General features: G+C 43.3%; 1 protein-coding gene across 3 annotated transcripts in view; it reads left to right on the top strand.

The window, feature by feature from the left end:
* LOC147028801 (uncharacterized) overlaps positions 1 to 11,228 on the top strand; it is a 328,207-nt gene continuing 316,979 nt past the window's right edge. Inside the window, exon 1 of one of the 3 annotated variants that reach the window (XM_085879527.1) lies at positions 1 to 2,505. In XM_085879527.1, the coding sequence (XP_085735653.1) occupies positions 2,492 to 2,505 (14 nt within the window). In that variant the 5' untranslated portion in view covers positions 1 to 2,491. Of the gene's footprint in view, positions 2,506 to 4,196; positions 5,314 to 11,228 lie in introns of those variants that run through there. The other 2 variants (XM_085879526.1, XM_085879525.1) reach the window with 2 other exon arrangements.

Raw genomic sequence — 11,228 nt, 5'->3', positions numbered from 1 at the left:
GAAAGACAACACTTTTCGCAGTGCCCTTATATGGACTTGTGGTACCGCCAAGTTTATGGCACCATATTTTGTCAGTCAGTATGGTGAGCAGATTAATTCGGATAAAAAGTGCCGTATACATATTATGTATACGTGGGAGGTGGGAAACAGGAAGATCCGGTGAGCAGGATTTGTCGGCAACCTTTCAAGATGATGTGATGACCAAACACTCGTATATATATATATCATCTTGCCCCATCCAGGCATCCTTTCTTCCCTAATTAAATAAGATTCCAAACATCAACACTGATTTCTTATCCCAAATTGTGATCAATCCCCTGTCGACTAACAAGTTACGATCCTCAAAGAACGTTTTAAAATGTTTAAAATAAATAAATAATTAGTTTGTTCATTCGTTGGTGTCTTCATCTTCCCAGAAGGTTGACTGCCATGGATCTCCACCTCTGTCTGTCCTGTGCTGCCCTTGCACATTCCACATAGGTCAACTGCATCCAGTCCGTTATATCCGTCATCCATTTTCTCCTCTGCCTCCCTCTTCTACATTTTCCATCGTTCTTCCCCTCCGATAACTGTCTCGCTCTACCATCTGCTCCAATGATGTGACCAAAGTTCTGTATTGTATCTTTCTCTTTTTGATGTCACGTACTAATTTACTCTTTTCTTATGCCACTTCCTCCAGTACTTCCTCATTAGTCTTCCTGTCTGTGAAGGATGTGCAGAACATCCTCCTATATGTCCACATCTCGAATGCATTCAGCTTATCAATACAGTAGTCTTTGTTTGTTGTCCATGTCTCTGCCACATATAACAAAGGTGACAAAATATAGCACATCAACATTCTTTTCCTAAGATTCAGCTTCAGCTTCCTTGTTACTAACACGACCTTCATTCTAACAAAGCTAGTCTTGGCTATCTCAATTCTCCTTCGGAACTCGCGATCACATCTCCCATTGTCTGTGATAATCTGTCCCAGGGACGTGAATATTTTCACTTGTTCCAGGACTTGTCCATCAAATTCAATTTTCACTTCCTGGGTTAGGTCTCTGCTTGTCGCCATTTGCTTGGTCTTCCTCACATTCCTTTTTAATCCATAATCCTCACTCCTTGATTTCACTTTATTTACAATTTCCCATCGTGCCTCTTCTGACTGCAAACAATGCAGAGTCATCTGCACATCTCAAGTTGTTAATGTTCAATCCACAAATGCTGCAATCTGGTAGATCTTATATGTCTCTGAAGATAGCTTCAGTGTAAAGGTTGTTGAACAGTTTAGGGGACGTAACGCATCCCTGGAACACTCCTCTTTTGATTGGGAAGCTGTCTGACAAACTGTTATCAAGTCTCACCACTGTCGATTGATTCCAGTAAAGGTTCTCAATTATCTTTGTATCATATTTGTCTATTGAGTTTGGCTAAGCACTCCATTATTTTCTGATGGTAAGCTCGATCAAATGCCTTCTCATAATCGATAAAGCACACACACATACATCTTTGCACTTCCTGGTATCTTTCAATGACGACTCTCCGGTTAAAGATGCCCCCTCTTGTTCCTTTCTTTGGTCTAAATCCTGCCTGTTTATCATTTTCCTCTGCTTCCATCATCTGATCATTTCTTTCTAAAATGATTCTGAGAATCCTTTATTGTCATGAGGTTTATTGTCCTCTGCTCTGAGCATTCTGTGGCTTTTGGTTTCTTTGGGATCTTGATAAACACCGACTGCATAAGATCCTCAGATATGAATTCTGTCCTCTAAATTTTGTTGCAGAGGTCTGTTCGTATCACCATGTTAACATCATTCAGGGCTTTCAGCCATTCTGCTGGTATCTCGTCAATTCCAGGTGCTTTCCTTTGTTTCATCCTTGTGATTGCCGCACTCACTTCTGCACTTCCGTCTTCATCATCATACAGCTCTCTGATGTATGTCACCCATCGTTTCTCGACACTTTATTTTGAAAGAGGAGCTCTCCTTCCTTGCTCCTTCTGCTGGCACTATTTGTAGTTAATCTTTTCCTCCTATCTGTCAATAATTTAACTTTCTCAAGTAATACTCTCATATTGTGCCCTTTCTCCAATTCTTCTGTTTCCTTGCAATGGTCTTCACACCACTTTCCTTGACCTCTCGACATGCTTTTCTTGTCTGCTCCTTTTCTCCATCATATCTATTATTGCATCATCATATCTAGTATTTCATCGGTCATCCACTCTTGATGTTTCCTCCTCTCTTTCTTAGGGCCAATCTCAGTTACTGCATGGTTCATGCTCTGTTTCATCCTTTCCTGATGCCTTCCTGTCATTTCCTCCTCACTAAGTCCATGTTCTGTCACTTCTTCAAGTAAAGCTTCATGCTTGTTAGTAACATCCACAGCACATTTCTTATTCACATCTTGTTCTATTAGCCTGTCGAGGTTGGCTTGGTCTTTCATGGGATTTCTTTTTGGAATTTCCAGCTTGAACTTCATCTTCATTACAAGTTGGCAGTGATCTGAATTGATGTCTGCACCGAGGTAAGTGAAGGCATTTTTGATGCTATTCTTGTACCTCTCATTGATCATTAGAAAATCCAATTTATTTCTGTGTACATCTCCTGGACGCTTCCAAGTATACAGTCTTCTTGGATGCTGTTTGAAGAGGGTATTTAAGACGACCAGGTTGTTTTCGTCACACAACTGTATCGGACGTTTGTCCCTGCTGTTCTTCATTCCAAGTCCATAAGCTCCTCCTACCTCGCATTCAAATCACCCATAACTCTCATCCTGTCTCCGCTCTTCACACACTTTACAATGCTTGTTGGAACTCCTTCTTTCTGATGTTCACTACCACCTGAAAAGATTCCCAGATCCCATTCATCTAACTTCTGCCAAGCCTAAAATGTTGACATTGAGTCTTAACATCTTTTTCATGCAATTGTCTGTTTTGCCACTCTGGTAGAGTGTCCTCATATTCAGGTTCCGATTTTCAGAAGGTCTTGGCGAGGTTTGAGAATAGCATCATCAGAGAGTAGCCCCACCGAGTTTGGGTTGCCCTCGTCATTCACATTTCCTACCAAGTCCTCTTCTTTCCTATTCCTTTTTACAATAGACATCACCACAGGGAGTAAGTCTGATGTTGGCTTAGTGGTTTGGGTGGCTGACTTGGGATCTTAGGGTCCTGAGTTTAAGCCCCATTTCCCCTGAAATAACACTACCAGGTGGGGTTGACTCAGCCTGTCATCCTTCTAAGGTTGGTGAAATGAGTACCAGTGTACTGGTATAGGGGTATAGCATCAGTGGCATCGTCGTGCCCTAACAAAATGAGAGCAACCCGGCAGTCAAGTTGCCATATGCAAAAAGAAGAAAGAACACCACAGGGAGCCCCGCTCTGCCACCATTACGACTACTATCTATACTATGAGATTCCATTATGTGAGATTCCATGACTAACTATGGGAAATAATTGGTGAGTACCCAGACTCTTCCAAGGTGACTGACCATTTATCCTTCAGGTCAGGTCTGGTATGGGAGCATGTGCCAGAACAGCGCGTCGCTGCGTCCACTTTCCGCCGGTACTCCAGGGGCCTCCGTCTGGCCATCCCCCAGGAAGATGCCAGGCCCATCCCCATCTCCTTGAGATGATGGTCAACCTGTTGCAACCATGAGGCACGTGGTCGGCCCGCTGGCCTCCTCCACTCATGAGACTCCTTCGCTGAGAGAATCTGGTGAGCAGGATCAGCGTCAGGAAAACGAGCCACATGTCCATACAGCCGCAACTGACGCTCACGGACTATGCAGGTAACAAATCTCATCCGAGTCTCTCTCAGCAACCGCTCGTTGGACACAAAATCCGACCAGCGATAGCCAAGGATTCTCCGAAGAGACCTGGTACCAAAGGAATTAAGTCTCCATCTCAGATCCTTGGTCAGAGTCCAAGTCTCACACCCATAGAGCAAGACTGGAAGTACCAAGGACCTGAAGACTCGGACTTTCGTCCTCCCGCACAGGTACCGGCAGCGCCACGCCCCATGATCCAGTGAATCCATGACTCCCCAGGCCCGACCCAGACGTCTATTGACCTCTGACTCGCAGCCAGCAGAGACATGAATATCACTGCCAAGGTAAGTGAATCTCTCCACGACCTCAACATCCTCACCACAAACAGACACAGACAGGACAGCAGCATCCAAGATGTCACCGAAAGCCTGGATCTTAGTTTTGACCCAAGAAACCTGTAATCCCAACGGCTCCGACTCCTCATTCAGCACCTCGAGGGCCCCCAAGATGTCTAAAGTCTTCGCAAAGATGACTGCATCATCTGCAAAATCAAGGTCTGAGATCTTGACATTCCCAAACGATGCACCGCAACTTGATCTCTCCAACATCCTCCCTAAAATCCAGTCCATACAAGTGCTGAAAAGTGTGGGGGCAAGTACACATCCCTGACGAACTCCAGTGACAACTGGAAATAAGTCAGAGATGAAATAAGTCAGAAAATTATAGATTTATCCTTCAGCATCTTGATTCTGCCCTAGATGTGTGACACATCGTGCTGTTGCACCTTCTGAGCCATTGGCTCTGAGTAGTGAGCTGTTCTGCCTTATCCACCAGTCCAGACTTCATGCACTTAATGAGGGTGACATCCCTTGCATAGCATCTTACAAAGTTGCTATTCCCCTCACTTAGTCTAGCACACCAGTTGAGGCGAGATCCCAGGGTCTGCCTGCTGGTGTGCACTATCAGCTCCTTGGAAACATAAGTAAGAGTTGCATATCAGTGGGAGACCAGTGGTCCTTGTCCACATCTGTGCTGACATGGGTGTGTGGCTAACAAGGGTACAAAGGGACTGCTCACACACTACACCATACATCCATTCTTATGTGTGAGGAGTCGTTCTTCATTAAAATGTATGTGGGTTGAAGGATGGACAAGATGCTTTAATGAATACACGGAACAAACCCGGTGGTCGACAGACGCAGATAGGGATGAAAGGAGAAAAGAAACGTGATTTTAACTCCAAGAGCAATAACCCCGCTAACGGCACCAGCAATATCAGACAGGTCAGACCACGAAGGGGAACAAAACGGGCGAGGACTTGTGCAGGCACAAGCTGGTTGTGGCTGCAGAATGATGATGTCATTTGTGGTTGCAGGACGATGATGCCATTGGTGTGGCACAGGGCGAAGTGCAGCTCGGGATGGGCGAGGAGAGGTTGGTGGGAAGATGGCGTCCACCTCTCTCAATCAGTGTATTAATATGTCGTAACTCCAGTGAAACAACTTTAAGTTGGCAGCCACTATGCAAACTTGATGGATCTAATGTTCTCTTGCATTCAAGTTTCATGTAAGGGAATTCCTGTTATCTACATATCATCATCAATATTTGAAGATTGATCCTTCATTATGATTTGTGTTTATAGTAAATGCGACAGATTCCACGATGTAACCTAATAATAATAATAATAATCTATCTATAATTCCAGCAGTGTGTGTGTGTGTGTGTGTGTGTGTGTGTGCGTGTGTGTGCGTGTGTGTGTGTGTGTGTGTGTGTGTGTGTGTGTGTGTGTGTGTGTGTGTGTGTGTGTGTGTGACCGCTGTTTCTCGACAACCACTGGTCCGATCTAATTGAAACTTGCCAGGTATATTGCTGGGGCCCTGTGGATGTGCCTTTTCAAGGTTTGATATTGATCGGACAAGTGGTTCCCAAGTTATGGCCATTTATTTACCAAACCAATGACAGGACACGTTGCTGCTTAGGCCGGTGCGCGGCTGACCGACAATGACGTCACGTGCCGTGCCGGTTACGATGGGGATCGGTGCCTCAGTTACCATGGCGTAGGAGTGGCAATGGTCAATGGCAGCGAATGTCATGGCAAGCAAAGACAGGGAGGTAAACTTGATTTTAATTTGGATTTTAATTAACTCTTTGTGTGTAAGTATCACAGCAGTTGTTACTTCAGTGCAAGTGATAATTCGAGGAATGCATGTGACAATTCCGTACGGGCACGCACCACTTCCGGATAGTGATGACTTAATGTATTCGAATAATTTCTCGATTTCTTATGCGCATTTATCGATAAACACAATGCCCCAATCCAGTCGTTGTTTACGAGAGCGGAGGAACGGCCTGTGTGGTTGTTTCTGGCTCATGGTTTGAAAGGTCTTTTTTATTTTTATTTTTTGATTTGCACGTATGGGCACGCACGTACGGGCACGTACTAGTAATAATAATAATGATAATAATATCTATGTTTTTGATGCAGGAGGAGGCCATGAGGCCCATCAAAGCCTGCACTCGTATTGCCAACTGAGGGCCACCTATGTGGAGTAATATACAGTTTTAACAATGTGTCATTAGATCCAGAGTGAAAGAGTTACCTGCCAGGACTCCAAATGTATTTTTTATTTACTACATCATGAAAAAAAACCAGAAGAAACAAGTTGCATCAAAGGTAGTCGAAGGGAGACTGTATGTGAATGAAACAATTATCGTGTCATTATCTTGAGCAGTATATTAATATGTAGAAAGTGAAAAGTGGGGTTCAAGAGCAGGTTGCGGGTCACCAAACATGTTCTGAAAATTTATCAATATGATTATATGTGTATTAAATAGTTCGATGCGAACTATTGTGGTTGCCTAACTATTGAGGAAATTAATGAAATTTAACTCCGAAGTTGTTATTTATCGAGGCTGTTGGAAACAAAACAGCCTTGTGCCCATATATGGATGGTGACGTCACGTTCTCCAAAACAAAGCGGAAGCTCACTCGCTCATTGAAGAAGTGTCCAGTTGAGCGGGCCGTTCTTTCGCTTTTTTTGAGCTTGCAACTGTCTATATTATCCTTTTTTATTTTGAATTATTGTAGAACAAAGTTATTTGGATATTTGTACATCATGCCTCGTATGTGTGTCGTCATGTTCAGCGAAAATGGCTGGAAAACGGGTTATCACTCCCACCGATTCCCGAACGAATCAAACATTCGCTGGCAGTGGATAAGATTTGTACAGACAAAATGGGCGAATTTTCCCTGCCTTTTAAACTTTTAAACAATATCTTTGTGGAAAAAGCGCTGCGGCCTAACATCTAGTCAAGGCGCCCTAGGCCCTGCGCGCCATCGAACATAAACCTTATAAAATATCGGAATTTTACAAACTTCACAACTACCGAGTGTTAAGCATCCTAAGCGACTGCAAAAACCGAAAACAGAATTTGAATTGACTTTAAAACGAACCCGCAACGTCGATCGAAGCAAAAATCTCAATTCACCACAGGAATTCACGGCATTATTTAAAATTATTTTGTCAAAGTCATAAAACCGTAATATTCAGCCATCCACGAACAATCTTTACATAATCCGACAGCTTAACAAGTCAGGCATGTGATGATAACCTTTATTGGGATGAAAAATGATTTTTAAACCTCATCTTTGTGGAAAAAGCGGCGCGGCCTAGATCTAGCCAAGGCGCCCGCTGCCATACGCGCCAGGCGCCCTCAACTTGAAACATTCATAACTCGACGAATAAAAGCTCAAATTGCACCAAACTTACCTTATTCTTACTGGCTCACGTTCCCCGTTAGTGGGTGAACAATCCAACGCTTGGCGAATTCTGCTTCGCAATGATAGGAAGAGCCGACATCGAAGGATCAAAAAGCGACGTCGCTATTGACGCTTGGCCGCCACAAGCCAGTTATCCCTGTGGTAACTTTTCTGACACCTCTTGCTTAAAACCCAAAAAGTCAAAAGGATCCCGAGGCCACGCTTTCACGGTCTGTATTCGTACTGAAAATCAAGATCAAGCGAGCTTTCGTCCTTCTGCTCCACGGGAGGTTTCCGTCCTCCCTGAGCTGGCAGTCAGTCCTGCCACTTGTACACGAAATAGGCCGTTTTCTTGCACTTGCAAGTGGCTCAAATTTATATGGTCAGGGCCAGAAACTCCATAGTATAAATTCCCAAAATCCTCCGACTCGTCCTCGGCAATATCGGAATGAAAACACTCTATTTCATCGCCGCTGAAATCACTCTCTGATTCGCATCTCGCCATTGTTCACACGCTGTTTCCGAATGTTCAGGAAGTTTTCGGAGAACGGTGACGTCATAGCATCTTCGGTAACTTCCGGACTGTTTTTCGATCACTGACAAAAGTTTTGACAGAAAAGTTAATTTTAGCATATTCGGAGTTTCAAATGTAAGAAAATAATTGCCCAACGATTATTAATGTGCTTATAAACTTCGAATCACGCAAAGTCATCAGCGACCTAAAACCTGCTCTTTAAGCAATTGGTTCACTTTGATTGCGGTTCAATTGGAGTTTAGCAGTACTTTGACTGAATTCATCTCGATCATGTGTGTGCAGCGAAGAATGAATAAAATTTTTTTTTTAAACTCTGCCTGTCTGGCAGTCAAGCAGAAGAGAAAATCATTACAAACAGGGAACTTACTGTTTTTTAATGACGTCGTAAAGGACACAAACAACAAGCACGAATAACTAATGTAACGTGTTAAATAAGGTGGTGTGAAGACGCTGCATAAACGGCGGTAAAACTTCCAAAATTTTTTTTTCTGCGACCTTTAAAATCTTTATTTCATTTAAGTTGAATCATGTAATTGAACACCGTTGAAACAAATCACCTTCTTGACAATTTCAAAACCCTTCCGTTTAGCAATACTTGGACCACATGTTATGGCAGTACTAACACTACTAGTACAAGCAGTAAGTTTAGCAGTACTGAACTGAGCACCTCGTTTAGCACATGTTATGGCATTTTACGTCATCACGACCGATCATGACATCGTAGACCCTGCCCACGTCCTTGTTGCTCGAGACAGCGCAGGGTAAGGTGTTCTATGCACTCTTTAGATGAAAATTGCATTGCATTTCTTTCTATTCCACCAGAATGTTCTTGCGTCATAATTACATCACCTCATGCTCACGTTTTGTGTGACAATCAACGTCATACAGTTTTGATGAATCCCCATTGAATTTTACCAATTGATTTCCACGAGGCTCCCACAGTGGTTTTAAACTAGTGGGAGCCCTAAAACATGCTCGATGGTATATACGAAGAACGTATACGAACTTTGTAAGATGATGTGCACAAGAGAGACAGTCCAGCCTGCTTAACGTTTTTTCTGAAAAGGACGGCATTGTCTGTGACGTCACAAATATCGTCGACAAAGCACAACTTAGTGGGAGAGCTTTTAGTCTCCATCAAATTTTGTTGGGAATCGAACTCCTTGAGTTATCCTGCCATCCAATATATTAATTGGAATGGCACTCAGTAGAGTGCATACCTCCGCCAGGTTGAACAGTTTACGCTTGTTAGGGCGGTTCTGCATCCGCTGGTCATTGTCACACACCCAAACCTGTCCACCCAGTTTCATCCGAATCTGTCCACAACATTTAGAGATATGGTGCGATATGCCGTTTTAGCCCTATCATTCAATGGTGAAGAATCACTTTAAAAAATATTCTCGTATCCAGATCCAGATCTGCATGTTCACCAGAATTGGCCTTGTCACACACTCAACCTGTCCACCAAGTTTCATCCGAATGTGTCCATAACTTTTTGAGAGATCCTGCTCACAAACAGACAAACAGGGGTGAAAGCATGAGCTCTGTCCACCTAAGGTGGTGGAGGTAATGAATATGGAAATGAAGTGTTCGCGTGCGTCTCCTCCACATACCTCTGTTGACATTTCAAACTTTATTTCCTGAAAATGATGGAACGATTTTTTAAATGTTCTTTTTTGCAATCTTATGATCATTTTGTTTTTCACTCCACCACCACCCACCATTTTCACTAAGCCATTTGTGGTGTTAAAATGCCAAAGATAAAAAAACCAAAACAGCCTTTTCGTTCATTACTCGAACATTATGCTTGGGTTTTCTTCTCAAAAAATTGTGATGAGAACCTCCTTTCTGTCTTCGAAAGCACTCGATTTGGATGTGAGCATGAGGTCCCCATGACTATTTAAAAATAGTTGTGAACATTGCAAGGAGTGGACTTCGGTAGGGGGCGGGGCGGGGGGGGGTGGGAGATGTCACCAAACTGGTTTTTCTTTGTCAGTTACAGAAGGAAGGATAAGTGAGCCCACAGACATTTGAAATGGTGTAAAAGACAGAGATTTAAAAGAAAAATCACGAAACATATCCAGTGATGAGATATACTTGCTTTTAGTTCAATCTTAAGTTCAACATGGTGGTGTTTTTTTATTTATTTTATTTTGTAAGTTTTTATGTGAATGTTTGTTTTTGTACTTGTCACACCAAGTGAGCAATTTGTGAGGTTATAGCTTAGTGTATCCCTCTCTAAAGGAGGCTAAGTCACTAATTCTCCGAGATTACCAATTTAAGCCTAGGTGTAGTTCTGTGCATTGTTGGGTTTTCCAGGAGTAAACGTTAAAAAAAAAAATCTAAGACCACAACCTGCTTCAGCTGGCTGCTGCTTGTTCCAGGGTCTACTATAAGCCATCTATCCGGCTCACTGAAACTTTATGTTTAAAATAGCTCGGGGTGAAATGCAAACCCTGGCCGTGATTCAAACCTGTGAATTATTACCCGGGCCATGACGGTCCCCACCGGCCTCGTTTGGCCCCGAGGCCTTTGACCGCCCTTCCTCCACTGTCTTTCTCTCTCCATTTTCCCATATAAGGCAAGCACGTAAGGTTGCTGACTTGGGTAAATGGTCAGTAAGGAAAAATCCATAGCATTCTCACCGCCCCCCCCACAACCCCACCGCATTCCGCACCACCACCCTCACCACCACCTTGTTCCCTTTCTGTTCCCCTCTTTCGTGACCCTCTTGTTTTTTTTTTCTTTCTTTTCTTTTTCTCCTCCTCTCTATCACATCCTCACCTTGACCTTTTTAGAGATTTTTTTTCTCCTGTTGCTAAATGAGAGCCAATATAGCCACTGTTCCCTTTAATCAACTCATTCTCTCGATCAGAAGGGTTGTCGGTCCTGTTCAATATTTAAAAAATGTCAATCCTGCTTTGACATGCTGTCGGTTTATAAACCAGTGATTTATTGCGAATGCGTGTGCTTACAGAAGGAAGTATCGGTGCAGGGAAGTGCAGGGTGGCCATCGAATGATGGCTTTCTTTTCCTCGCTTGTTGGCAAGCAATCACTGTGAGCGCCATACACATCGAGAACATTTGTGACGAAAGTGCTAAGTGAATTTTTGGATATCGCGACTGTCAAACCAAGATCTTCTTGGTGCTATGTCCATCTGCCATGCTTCTGAGTGACTTTTCAAC

Source organism: Eptatretus burgeri, chromosome 4 (assembly GCF_056783735.1).
Source record: "Eptatretus burgeri isolate ZD-2024b chromosome 4, Ebu_testis_v1, whole genome shotgun sequence".
Classification (NCBI taxonomy): Eukaryota; Metazoa; Chordata; class Myxini; order Myxiniformes; family Myxinidae; genus Eptatretus; species Eptatretus burgeri.
Note: the sequence above shows the minus strand (reverse complement) of the source record. Positions and strands in the feature narration are given on the sequence as shown.